Source organism: Osmerus eperlanus, chromosome 4 (genome assembly GCF_963692335.1).
Source record: "Osmerus eperlanus chromosome 4, fOsmEpe2.1, whole genome shotgun sequence".
Lineage (NCBI taxonomy): Eukaryota > Metazoa > Chordata > Actinopteri > Osmeriformes > Osmeridae > Osmerus > Osmerus eperlanus.
This window is the reverse complement of record NC_085021.1, coordinates 8,420,585-8,433,678: the sequence shown is the minus strand read 5'-3', so window position 1 is coordinate 8,433,678 and position 13,094 is coordinate 8,420,585. Positions and strand designations below refer to the sequence as shown.

Genomic DNA, 13,094 nt, shown 5'->3' with positions numbered 1-13,094 from the left:
TGTGTAGGAACTCACCCGCATGTAAACAGTGTAGTACTTGAGCTAGTCTGCCCCTGCCGTCCATCAGGATGACGAGGAAGGCGACGAGGATGATGACGACGAGGGCTCCGAGATGGAGCTGGACGAGGACTTCCCCGACATCAACGCGGCGCCGCACATCCGCTTCGAGAGGTTTGACAGGGACGACGACCTCATCATCGAGTTTGACAACATGTTTTCCACCACGGGTGAGAAGGAGTCCTCAGCACTCTGGCTCACGGTTCAGTCACTCATGAAGGATGCTGCCACACCTAGTGCAGGCTTACTTAAATATACCGATTACAGAAATTATCACAAACATTGTTGTTGATGTATTTGTGTAGTATAAAATAGTATAATTAGTTGTGTAAAATGTGTTTTTGTACTGTGTGTATATACAGTGTTGTAATTGTTGTAGTGGATAATTCATAGGAGATATCAATTAAACATTTGACAAAGTAGTGTAGTAGTTTAAATGTGTCTGACGTGTGTAATGTAGCATAAAGTGAGTTTGGGGTTGCGAACATGTCCCCCTAATGTGTGCTACTGTTCTCTCTGTCTACCGTGTTCCTTCAGCTGACATCCCTCCCTCCCCAGGCAACATCCCCAGCTCCCACCCCCTGATGGTGCGGCACGCCGACCACGGCTCCCTCACCCTGGGCGGGGCGGGCACCAGCAGCCGGCTGGCGCCAGGCATGGGCCGCAACCAGCGCACGCTGCGCCAGCTCACCGCCAACACAGGCCACACCATCCACGTGCATTACCCCGGCAACCGCCAGCCCAACCCCCCGCTCATCCTGCAGAGGTGAGGCTGTGTGTGTGTGTGTGTGTGTGTGTGGGGGGGGGGGGGGGTCTTGTTTAACTACCCTTGTGGGGATCAAATTCCCTTAAGTCTAGGGAAACGTGAAAAGGCTTGACTTCAAATGCTTTTTTCCCCCAAGGGGTTTTAGGGCTAGAATTACATTAAGAGTTAGGGGCGAGAGACCCCAAGTTTGCATGGAAGTGAATGGTCGGGCCCCACTCGGGTTAGAAAAACAAACTTGTGCGTGTGTTTCTATTGGTTGGACTGTAATCATGTGGTAGTAAATGTATCTGCCCCTCCCCCTCCCAGGCTGCTGGGCCCCAGCGCGGCAGCAGACATCCTGCAGCTGTCCAGCTCCCTGCCCCTGCAGTCCCGCGGCCGCGCCCGCCTCCTGGTGGGCAACGAGGACGTGCACATCATCGCCCGCTCGGACGACGAGCTGCTGGACGACTTCTTCCACGAGCAGAGCAGCACCGGGGGACAGGCCGGTAAGACCCGCTACCACCCCACACGTGCCGCTACCGTCCCCTCATGTGACAGGCTGGAAGAGGGTCTGACATGTGGTCCTCTCTACCAGGAACCCTCTCCAGCATCCCCACCGCCCTAACCCGCTGGACGGACGAATGTAAGGTGCTCGACGCGGAGAGCATGCACGACTGTGTTGCCGGTAAGCCAAGTCCTTCCTTCACTTTGACGATTTGATTGATGGATTCTTTGTGAAGAGCAAAACAAATCCACAACAAAGCCCCAGAGGTGTTAAACGCCCCCCCCCCCACTCTCCCTGGTGTGTGCTGCCTGCAGTGGTGAAGGTGCCCGTGCTGCAGCACCTGGAGAGCCTGAGGGACGAGGAGCTGGAGGAGCGCAGGGAGAAGAGGAGGAGGCAGCTGGCCGAGGAGGAGGAGGCCAAGCAGAACGAGAGGAGGACCTCTGGAGGAGGAGGAGGAGAGGAGGCCAGGGAGCAGAGTCTGCAGGTGGGCGCACAGACACACACACACAGAGAGACACAGGAGAGAAGGGCTTTAAGAAGATCCTCACATGCCGACGTCTCCGCCTCAGGCTGACTTGACTGTTTCTCCCTCTCTGTTCTCCAGGGTTCTGATCTGGGGACCGTCAACGGTGCTGGAGAGAACACAGCAGGTACCGTCTCCTTTCATCCCCCCACGCATCATCCCATGCACCCTCCTCCAGCTCAGGTAGTGGAGAGGTGGAGGTGACCCGTGAGCGACGGGAAGGACTCGTCCCTGAAGACAGTGCGTGCTGTGGGCTGAGGTAGTAGTTTGTATAGTTTTAGGATCACACCAGATCTGGGAGATAACTATACAGTCTACTGTCTTTCCCAAGGCAACGCCTCAACCAACCAGCAGCCGTCGCTCCCGTCGTCCGTCACCGCGGAGACCGCAGCCCTCCAAGCTTGGCTCAGACAAAAGCCCTGAAGAAGAACCGGCTTAATAGAGCCTTTTAGTTTTAGTCTGTTTACAACTGGAGTTTTGACAAACACACACTGCAGTGTGTCGTGGTACGCATTTTGTGTGTGTGTGTTCAGCAGCAGGACCTCTCGGTGTGCTGAGGTGAGGTAGTAAGTTGTGTTGTTGTTGGGGATCAAGATTGTGCACCCCGTATAGGAGATAACTATACAACTTACTGCCTTCCTTAGTGCCACCGCCCAACATCTGTGCTTACTGCCGGCACATGGACGCTAAACGGAGCTCTTCGCTGTTGTCATTGGCTGATGTAGTCCTTTGACCCGCCTCTTGCATTGACTAAATCCTCCCCATCTTCTGTGTTGTCCAATCAGAAGGTGAGCAGGCCCAGGGCGGGGCCGGGTCCTGCCTGGACCCCCCCAGCGTGTCGGAGGGCTTCCTCAGCGCCCCTCCCTCTGGGGAGCTCACGCCCACCACGCCCGCCCCCCACCAACAGGCCCTGGTCTCCCTGGAGACGGCCATCAGCCAGCAGGTCCACCAGCCCATCGCAGACCTCCTGCTGGGAGAGTCCCACGCCAACTCGCTGGTGGCCCTGGCGGGGGCGGGCCTGCCCCCCCTGTCAGTAGGAGAGCGGCCCCACTGTGACGTGGAGGCGTCCCAGATGGAGATGTCCCCGGCGCCCACTACTGGTGAGAGAGCAGGAGGAGGAGGAGGAGCGATGGATGGAGTCAGGGAAGGTAGACTCATTTTGACAACCCTATCAAAATTCTGTACACCGACTGAGCCGCCAGTGAAGGCGCTAAATCCGTATTGGCGGCCATGTTGTCGAACCAAACTGTTCTGCCTACTTCTGTCTCCGTGTTCTTAAAACAAATCACTTAGTCACTTGTCACGCCAAATGATTGTGTCAAATGGTGAGCGGTTGGTTTCTGGGTAACTGACTGGCCCCGTGTCTCCCCCTCCAGCCTCCCTCAGCCCAGACATAGTCGAGACGTCTGAGCCCGCCGCCGTGGGCGTGTCACAGCTCGAGGGGTCACCCATGGATACCAGTAGCCCCGCCTCTGCCACGCACGAAGACCCCGCCCCCAACCCTGTCCAGCCAGGTCACCTGTCCCAGGAACTGTCTGGAAGTGGGGACAGTGGCCTGACAGACAGGCAGACGGACGCAGAGACTGGGTGAGTGACTTGGGGGTCAGGGTGTGTGTGTAATTTTTTTTAAGGAAATGGCACTTATTGAACATGTACATATATCCCCCCCCATCCTCCATCCAGCTCAACCTCAGTCTCCTCCCCTGGTGAGACCATCCCCAGGAGTGACAGCGCCGACAGCCAATCACAGGCCATCCAGGAAGAGCCTCTCCCATCCACCAGCAACGAGGATGAGGACCCACTGGCAGGTGAGGGATCCCATGAGCCCACGATGCTCTCAAGTGTGTGTGTGCTCTGATCTTTTCACCTCACACACACACACTCGACTCACTCCATCTGTTTCCTCCGTCTCCAGGCATCAGTCTGCCGGAGGGTGTTGACCCGTCCTTCCTGGCGGCCCTGCCCGAAGACATCCGCCGGGAGGTCCTGCAGAACCAGCTGGGCATCCGGCCTCCGTCCCGCCCCCCGGCCACATCCAACCTGCCCTCCACCACCACCCCCGTGCTGGGCGGAGGGCCCGGGGTCACAGAGGTCAGCCCCGAGTTCCTGGCTGCCCTGCCCCCCGCCATTCAGGAAGAGGTGAGCACCGGGGAAATGAAACCTTGTCAGTACATGGCAGACAGACCTCTGCAGTGTTATACAGAGCTCAACTGTTAGACACGCTTCAACAATGTTCCCAGAGGCCAGACAACCAGAACATGGTTTGGTGCAAGTAGACAAACTGTAGATCACTCCCAATATAATGGTACCGTCATACTGCGGTGTAGCTGGTTGTAGAAAGCCTAACCCCCCCGCCCCCTCCTCCTGCAGGTCCTGGCCCAGCAGAGAGCCGAGCAGCAGAGGCGGGATCTCTCCCAGCAGCCCCCCACCAGCGACACGCCCCTGGACCCCGTCACCTTCATCCAGACGCTGCCGTCGGAGCTGCGGCGCAGCGTGCTGGAGGACATGGAGGACAGCGTGCTGGCCGTCATGCCCCCGGACATCGCGGCCGAGGCGGCGGCCCTGCGCCGCGAGCAGGAGGCGCGCCAGCGGCAGCTGATGCACGAGCGCCTGTTCGGACACAGCTCGTCCTCGGCCCTGTCGGCCATCCTGCGCTCGCCCGCCTTCACCAGCCGCCTGGGCGGCAACCGGGGGGTCCAGTACACACGACTGGCGGTGCAGAGGGGGGGCACCTTCCAGATGGGCGGGGGGGCCAACCACAGCAGGTGAGGGAGGACTGTGTGTGTGTGTGTGTGTGTGTGCGCGCGCGCTGATGTTTATGTGGACTAGATCTGCAAAGTGTATAGAGCTCCATCTCCTTGCCGTTTCTGACTGAGGTCTCTCTCTCTCTCTCTCCAGACCTTCCAGCTCCAGCGTGGACTCCCTCCTGCGCCTCCGCGGCCGCCTGCTCCTGGACCACGAGGCCCTGTCCTGCCTGCTGGTGCTGCTGTTCGTGGACGAGCCCAAGCTCAACACCAGCCGGCTGCACCGCGTGCTGCGCAACCTGTGCTACCACTCGCAGACGCGCGGCTGGGTGATCCGCAGCCTGCTGTCCATCCTGCAGCGCAGCAGCGAGAGCGAGGTGTGCCTGGAGACGTCCCGCCTGGACGAGGCCCGCGGGAAGAGGGCCGCCGCCTCGCAGGCGGGCTGCGGGGGCAAGGCGGCCTCCCAGGCCTCGTCCTCCCTCTCGTCCTCGTCCTCCTCCTCGTCCTCCTCCCTGGAGCTGCTGAACAGGGTGGAGTCCCGCAGCTCCTCCCAGCTCTCCTGGCTCTCCGTTTCCATGGACGCGGCGCTGGGCTGCCGGACGAACATTTTCCAGATCCAGCGGGCGTCCGGGAGGAAGCACGCCGACCGCCACTCCTCGGCCGCCGCCGGCGGCTCGTCCGGGGCGGGGACGCTGGGCGGGGCCATGTCGGGGGCCGGAGGGGGCGTGACCTGCGCCTCCGGGGGCGGCTCCACCGTCCACATCCACCCCCAGGCAGCTCCCGTGGTCTGTCGTCATGTACTGGACACACTCATCCAGCTGGCTAAGGTGAGAGAGGGGGGACATGACTGCAGAGTGATGGGGGTGGGGGGGTTAGGGTTAGGGGGGATTGGCTGCCACCAGGCAAACCAGTTCCTTGAAATGTCAACAAACCAGACCAGTCAGGTGTCGGTTTGGTTGTTGGATCGTTTTGTCATTGAGCCTTAAGCCGCTCTGTTCCTCCCCTGACTTTCCAGGTGTTCCCCAGTCACTTCACCCAGCAACGCTGCAAGGACCTCCTCTCCTCGTCGTCCTCGTCCGACCTGGACGCCCGTCTGTGTGCCGTGGCCTCTGGAGGGGGAGGAGGAGGGGGAGGAGGAGGAGGCGGCTCCAGAGGTGGGGCCACCTCCCAGAACAACCCCTCCTCCAACCCCCCCGGCAACCCCTCCTCCGGCCAGAACTCCCTGGGCTCCTGCTCGGCCGCCCAGTCCCTGGGCATCTCCACCGACTTCTGGGACCTGCTGGTCAAGCTGGACAACATGAACGTGAGCCGCAAGGGCAAGGCCTCCATGAAGACGGTGCCTCTGGGCGGCGCGGGCGAGGCGGAGGGCGCCCAGCTGAGCCTGGAGGCGTCTCCGCTGGGCCAGCTGATGAACATGCTGTCCCACCCGGTGATCCGCCGCAGCTCCCTGCTCACTGAGAAGCTGCTGCGCCTGCTGTCCCTCATCTCCATCGCCCTGCCCGACAACAAGGCCACCGAGGTGCCCGCCGGGCACCCCGCCCCGCAGGCCGGCATCGCCGCCGCCGGCATCGCCAACCCGGCCACGTCCACCACCACCAGCGTGGCTGCAGCCCCCGTGCCGGCGGGCGTGGCCCAGGGCTCGGTGGTCCCCGGGGCGGTGTTGCTGGGCGCCGTCCAGGGCTCGTCCTCAGGGACGGGGCTGGCCCAGACGTCCTCCACGGCCGTGTCCATCACCTCCACCTCTGGAGCCGGCTCAGCAGGTCAGCTGCCCCTCTTGGGACTCATGTCACAGACACTTCTGCAGCTCCCAGATTAGTAGTTCAGTAATGTTAGCCATCAGCAACACATGGACAGCATATCCCATAAGCACAAACCTTCGCTTTTGCCTGCATCTCTGCTGCTGAAACACCTACATTTTCCCCTCCTGGGCATGGCCAGTGTACTAGATCAGATAATGTACAGGATGTGTATGTGTTGGTCAGCATGGAGCTCAGGGCAGCATGTAGACTGGCTGGGTGGAGGAGAGAGAGATTCAGGTGTGTGTTTGTCCTTACAGGGAAGCAGAGAGGAATCGTCAGCAGTGAGAGTGACACCAAGCTGGCATCAACGGGACTCACAGAGAAACAGCTGCAGTTGTCCGTGGAGGTATGAACACACACACACAGCTCCCCAAACAGGTTGTTGCTTCTTGTGTGTTTAAGGGTTTCTTTGAGTGTGATCTGTCTGTCTTGGTGGTTCAGGTTTATCAGGTTTATGTTTTCCCTGGTGGTTATCAGGTTTCTTGTTAACCTGATGGTCGTCGTTCTTGTGTGTGTGTCCAGGTGTTGACCTCCCACTCGTGTTCAGAGGAGGGTCTGGAGGACGCGGCCAACATCCTGTTGCAGCTGTCCAGAGGAGACGGAGCCACCAGGGACACGGTGCTCAGACTGCTGCTGAGCGGGGCCCGCCACCTGGGGTACACACTCTGCAAGCAGATCGGTCAGTACCACACACACACACACACCTGGGGTACACACTCTGCAAGCAGATCGGTCTGTACCACACACACACACACACACCTGGGGTACACACTCTGCAAGCAGATCGGTCAGTACCACACACACACACACACACACACACACCCCCCCAGGTACTCATGTATAACCTCTGACCCCCCCAGGTACTCTGTTGGCTGAGCTGAGGGAGTACAACCTGGAGCAGCAGAGACGAGCCCGGGCCGACGCCCAGTCACCTGACGCCCCGTCTGACGACTCGTCCCTGTCCGCCAGGCTCAGGGGCAAGGTGCCCAGCAGGTGAGGAGAGGGTGGTGCTGAGGAGAGGGTGTTGCTGGGGGGGGCCCATCCAGGCCTTATGAACACCTGACAGCCCTGGTTATAGAAAGCCCTGCTACTAGGTGTGTGTGTGTGTGATGATGTGTGCACGTGTGAGAGATTGAAGCGTGGTGTGCCGGCTGTGCCCAGTGCTCCATAATGACTGTCCTCTGCTTCGCCGCCCGTCCCCGCGCGCTGGCGGGGGCGCAGGTTCGACGGGTCGGAGAGCGTGGTGATCGTGGCGGCCCAGAAGCGCACGCTGGGGGGCCGCGAGCTCCAGCTGCCCTGCATGAGCTCCCTGACCTCCAAGACGTCCACGCAGAAGTTCTTCCTGCGCGTGCTGCAGGTCATCATCCAGCTGAGGGAGGACACACGCCGCGCCAACAAGAAGGCCAAGCAGACAGGACGGCTAGGTAGGAAGAGAGCACACACACACACTGTCCCCCTCTCTGGTTATTAATAGCTAATGAACTATATTTTGTCTACACATGTATCCGTGGTACCTGATAATCCATCTGTAGTAAGTAGGTCCTGTTCCTTCCTGTAGTGACCCCTCCTCTTCCTCCCCTCCCCAGGCTCCACCAGTCTGGGCTCGGCCAGCAGCATCCAGGCCGCCGTGCGCCAGCTGGAGGCCGAGGCGGACGCCATCATCCAGATGGTGAGAGAGGGGCAGCGGGCACGCCGCCTCCAGCAGGCCCCGCCCCCCACCGCCGCTGCCGTCGTGGCCGCCGGAGCCTCGGTCGCGGCCCCCCATGTCCCCGCCGCTGCCCCGCCCGCAGCCCCACCCAGCGCTGCTGCTGCTGCCGCCGCCACGGTTAGCATGACTGGCCGCACTGACAGCAGGGCACAACCGCTACTGATGGAGCCAGCCCGCACACACACCTGCCCACACGCCTCACCCGCACCCATACACTCATCACCCTCCACACACACATCCTACTCCGGCTTGTGGCCAAACACGCTCGCATACCATGCATACTCTCATTAATACTCAAACTCGACTCCCATCCAGCACAACCTTTCCTGTACCAGCATTAACCCCCATCATGCAAATGCTCCAGGCATACTGCACTCTGGCCCCAAGCTTACGCTGAGATGAGACACTAGATCTATCTAACACGCTCGCATTGAATACGCCCAATTTTTCATCCAAAGTGTACGTGTGTGCTGACAACACACATGCACAACATGAACTCATACATTGCGCTGAGAAATGTATGAACAGGTCATTACCGCATCATACTACTGACACACACACACACACCTGATACCACGAGTGATGTCGCTGACATCATACCCAGACTGACCCCTAGCCCAGTGAGCAGTATCTGAATCGAGCCAATCACGTGAACAGGTCATGCAGGGTCTCTGGAGCAGCGTGCCGTTCACCCAGACAGCATCATCATCAAAACCCGCCATCTGAGTGCACACACACACACACACACAAGCTCGACAAAGAATGAATGCTCGTGAACAGACAGCAATACATGCATCGCATTCTCTGTGCGGACGATCTGTCTGTCTTGTCTGGTGTCGTACTGTTGGCCGGTCTGGATTGAGAATATTCTGCCTGCCTCTGTTGGATCTGATCTCAAGTTGATGATGATGATGATGATGATGATGATGATGATGATGATGATTATTGGCTGGTTGTCATGGCTTCATGCTTTTGGCCTCGCCCACTCCCCTGTCCCGCGCTCTGTGTGAGGTCTTTGGGAATGTCACGTTGCATGGCAAACTCGGGTTATGGTTAGGGCCGCGCAAGCACAAACCTGTATTGATAACCCTCTCTGTTTTTCTTTTCACTTGCTGCCTCCCATATTCTCTCTCCTTCTGTCTCTCTGTCCTCCCTCCCCCTCCTCATGGTCCTCCTGCCCCCTGTGTTCCCCCCCTCCAGTCAGAGGTGCAGGCAGAGTCTCAGGCCGCCCAGAGGGACGACTCCCCCATGGATGTGGACCAGCCCTCCCCTCTGGACCAGGACCCTGCCCCCCTGGGTGAGACACACACACACACACACTTGGTTGTGCACGCGGTTGTTTTCCCCCCAACTGTGTAGACCTTTATTGATCGTTTTCATTTGGCATGTTTTTGACAGACGAAGAGGGCAACAGCCAATCAGAGAACGAGGAAAGGTTGCCGGACCTCCCCCTGCTGAGCGAGCAGCTGCTATTGGACGAGCTGTGGGACATGCTCGGGGAGTGTCTGAAGGAGCTGGAGGAGTCCCATGACCAGCACGCTGTCCTGGGTAACACCACGCCGCTCTGACACAACACACGTCTGTCTGACACAACACGTCTGTCTGACACAACACGTCTGTCTGACACAACACGTCTGTCTGACACAACACGTCTGTCTTTACACCATGCCGCTCTTTTTGTCCTTCTGTACACACACGTACATATACGGTGCTATGAGAAAGTCTTAGGCACAATGACATTTTAAAACGGTAAAGCAAAAATGCTTCAATGGAAAGACGAAACCTTTCGCTGCGCAAATACAGAAGACTAAAAACAATATTCATGTCAAAGAACTGGGGTGCCTTTTCCACAGTGCCGTATACACACACACACACACACACACACCCCTATACGTGTGTGTGTGTGTGTTAATGTCCTCTTCCTCCTGCAGTGCTGCAGCCGGCGGTGGAGGCCTTCTTCCTGGTCCACGCCACGGAGCGCGAGAGCAAGCCGCCGGTGCGCGACACGCGGGAGAGCCAGCTGTCCCACATCAAGGACGAGCCCCCGCCCCTGTCCCCAGCGCCCCTCACCCCCGCCACGCCCTCCTCCCTGGACCCCTTCTTCTCCCGGGAGCCCTCCTCCATGCACATCTCCTCCAACCTGCCCCCCGACACGCAGAAGTTCCTGCGCTTCGCTGGTCAGTGGTGGTGGTGGTGGGGGGGGGGGGTGGTGGTTGAAGGGAAATGGATGGATTCGGTCTTTTGACGGGTTCTGATTTGACATGGCAACTAACCACCTTCATTCCTTTTTGTTTCGTTTGTCTCTCTGTCCACCTCCGTGTCTCCCCTCCCTTCCCCCCCTCTCTCAGAGACGCACCGCACCGTGCTCAACCAGATCCTGCGTCAGTCCACCACCCACCTGGCCGACGGGCCCTTCGCCGTGCTGGTCGACTACATCCGCATCCTGGACTTCGACGTCAAGCGGAAGTATGGAAGACATGCGCGCGCACACAGACACACACAGACAGGCGCACGCACACAGACAGACAGACACACACACACGCACAGACCCTCCCCTCGCCACAATGTTCAGCCCCTTTCTTCACCACACACCATCAGTGTTGGTTTCTGAGATGAAAGTTTTCAGTTCATGTCACGCGAAACCTTATGGGGGGAGAACTCTTCTTCAGTGTGAGTCTGGGTAAAGCTGGGTCCCCGTCCCATCCCAACCCCTCACCATCTCCCCCCTCCCCCCCACCAAGGTACTTCCGCCAGGAGCTGGAGCGTCTGGACGAGGGCCTGAGGAAGGAGGACATGGCGGTGCACGTGAGGAGGGACCACGTGTTCGAGGACTCGTACCGAGAGCTGCACCGCAAGAGCCCAGAGGACATGAAGAACAGACTGTGAGACCCCCCCCCCTCTCTCTCTCTCTACCAGTCTAGCTCTCTCGTCATCTCTCTCACTTTGCTGAATGAGTTGCCATGTCTCCCTTTCACCCCCTTTCTGGGTTCCCCCATCCCCCCCCTGCAGGTACATTGTGTTCGAGGGCGAGGAGGGCCAGGATGCCGGCGGCCTGCTGAGGGAGTGGTACATGATCATCTCCCGGGAGATGTTCAACCCCATGTACGCCCTGTTCCGCACCTCGCCCGGCGACCGCGTCACCTACACCATCAACCCGTCGTCCCACTGCAACCCCAACCACCTCAGCTACTTCAAGTTTGTGGGCCGCGTGGTGGCCAAGGCCGTCTACGACAACCGGTTGCTGGAGTGCTACTTCACCCGCAGCTTCTACAAGCACATCCTGGGCAAGAGTGTTAGGTAGCGTCCCCACCATGCGCTAGCCAGGACTCACTGAGACACTGAGACGTGGTTGTGACTTCACGTAATGTGCTGTGCGAGCGTCAAAAGTGTGGCTTTGTGTGTGGAGACAGACTGTGAGGTTGACTGCTGTGTGTCGTCTGTCCTCCTCCAGGTATACTGACATGGAGAGCGAGGACTACCCCTTCTTCCAGGGCTTGGTGTACTTACTGGAGAACGATGTGTCCACCCTGGGCTACGAGCTGACATTCAGCACTGAGGTCAGTCCCTCCTCAGCCCTCTCCCCAGTCCAGTGGGTTTCACCACCTCTTCAAACTGTCCGAGGATGCAGCACCTCGGGGGCCTGATTCTAGAATGATCTACGTCTATCTTTGATTCAATATCTTTTGTTTGTGGCACTGCGGATGGTTATCCATCTGACGGCACTGAAGGGCTGCTACTGAGATGGTGTTACCCAAGGGTTATCTTATCTACTGTGAAGCAGCACTGAAGCATGTGTGCTGGTGTGTGTGTGTGTGTGTGTACAGGTTCAGGAGTTTGGGGTGTGTGAGGTGCGGGACCTGAAGCCCAACGGGGCCAACATCATCGTGACGGAGGAGAACAAGAAGGAGTACGTGCACCTGGTGTGCCAGATGAAGATGACCGGTGAGAACCTTCAACCAAGTCATCCCATCAGAGTGGCAAGAGGGGCTAGGAAAACACAACCAATATCACACATGCTGAGGGCTTTCAGAATAAGGCCAATACTAAGTGTCCAGTTGTCTAACGCTTTGAACTTATTTGGAGAAAGCAATAGAGAATATTTCAGTAAACCTGTTGGATCCTAATGGTGTGACCCCTCCCTTCCTCCCCCTCCAGGTGCCATCCGTAAGCAGCTGGCCGCCTTCCTGGAGGGTTTCTATGAGATCATCCCCAAGAGGCTCATCTCCATCTTCACAGAGCAGGAGCTAGAGCTGCTCATCTCCGGCCTGCCCACCATCGACATCGACGACCTCAAGGCCAACACCGAGTACCACAAGTACCAGTCCAGCTCAATACAGGTAGGACGCGCAACCAGCCGCTACTGAAGACCGAAGACCCGTTTGACTACACACACACACTCGCCAATCAGACCGCCACTTTTTGCTATTGCTATCCCTAACGACTCCCATGTTTTTTCTACCCGGACGTGTGGTGTACCCAGATCCAGTGGTTCTGGAGGGCCCTGCGCTCCTTCGACCAGGCCGACCGGGCCAAGTTCCTGCAGTTTGTTACAGGCACCTCCAAGGTGCCCCTTCAGGGCTTCGCCGCGCTCGAGGGCATGAACGGCATCCAGAAGTTCCAGATCCATCGCGACGACCGCTCCACCGACCGCCTCCCCTCAGCCCACACCTGGTAAAGACACACCTCACCCTCCCCTCAGCCCACACCTGGTAGAGACACACCTCACCCTCCCCTCAGCCCACACCTGGTAGAGACACACCTCACCCTCCCCTCAGCCCACACCTGGTAGAGACACACCTCACCCTCCCCTCAGCCCACACCTGGTAAAGACACACCTCACCCTCCCCTCAGCCCACACCTGGTAAAGAAACACCTCACCCTCACAGCACCCACTGGACTTGTATCAAGTCTTTTGAACTTTAGGTTTCGGTCATGTTGGTGTCATGCAAGTCAGTCGAGGACCTGGGTTCCTCACTGGCCCAGGGAGAAGGTTTCATGAATGGGCTCTGGGGA

The 13,094-nt window shown here is 58.6% G+C and overlaps 1 protein-coding gene across 15 annotated transcripts in view; it reads left to right on the top strand.

The window, feature by feature from the left end:
* The window catches only part of huwe1 (HECT, UBA and WWE domain containing E3 ubiquitin protein ligase 1), a 38,025-nt gene that overhangs the window by 23,999 nt on the left and 932 nt on the right, over window positions 1–13,094 (top strand). For 10 of the 15 annotated variants that reach the window (XM_062458577.1, XM_062458585.1, XM_062458582.1 and 7 more), the window contains 28 exons: window positions 68–227; window positions 595–823; window positions 1,130–1,308; window positions 1,398–1,487; window positions 1,622–1,791; window positions 1,912–1,957; window positions 2,616–2,978; window positions 3,207–3,417; window positions 3,514–3,638; window positions 3,746–3,969; window positions 4,201–4,595; window positions 4,729–5,401; window positions 5,590–6,334; window positions 6,631–6,719; window positions 6,896–7,052; window positions 7,234–7,367; window positions 7,584–7,797; window positions 7,960–8,198; window positions 9,282–9,378; window positions 9,480–9,629; window positions 10,013–10,258; window positions 10,430–10,547; window positions 10,823–10,963; window positions 11,091–11,378; window positions 11,533–11,638; window positions 11,906–12,023; window positions 12,237–12,418; window positions 12,562–12,752. In XM_062458577.1, coding sequence (XP_062314561.1) covers window positions 68–227; window positions 595–823; window positions 1,130–1,308; window positions 1,398–1,487; window positions 1,622–1,791; window positions 1,912–1,957; window positions 2,616–2,978; window positions 3,207–3,417; window positions 3,514–3,638; window positions 3,746–3,969; window positions 4,201–4,595; window positions 4,729–5,401; window positions 5,590–6,334; window positions 6,631–6,719; window positions 6,896–7,052; window positions 7,234–7,367; window positions 7,584–7,797; window positions 7,960–8,198; window positions 9,282–9,378; window positions 9,480–9,629; window positions 10,013–10,258; window positions 10,430–10,547; window positions 10,823–10,963; window positions 11,091–11,378; window positions 11,533–11,638; window positions 11,906–12,023; window positions 12,237–12,418; window positions 12,562–12,752 — 6,080 coding nt within the window. The remainder of the gene's footprint in view (window positions 1–67; window positions 228–594; window positions 824–1,129; window positions 1,309–1,397; window positions 1,488–1,621; window positions 1,792–1,911; window positions 1,958–2,615; window positions 2,979–3,206; window positions 3,418–3,513; window positions 3,639–3,745; window positions 3,970–4,200; window positions 4,596–4,728; window positions 5,402–5,589; window positions 6,335–6,630; window positions 6,720–6,895; window positions 7,053–7,233; window positions 7,368–7,583; window positions 7,798–7,959; window positions 8,199–9,281; window positions 9,379–9,479; window positions 9,630–10,012; window positions 10,259–10,429; window positions 10,548–10,822; window positions 10,964–11,090; window positions 11,379–11,532; window positions 11,639–11,905; window positions 12,024–12,236; window positions 12,419–12,561; window positions 12,753–13,094) is intronic. The other 5 variants (XM_062458590.1, XM_062458581.1, XM_062458584.1 and 2 more) reach the window with 4 other exon arrangements.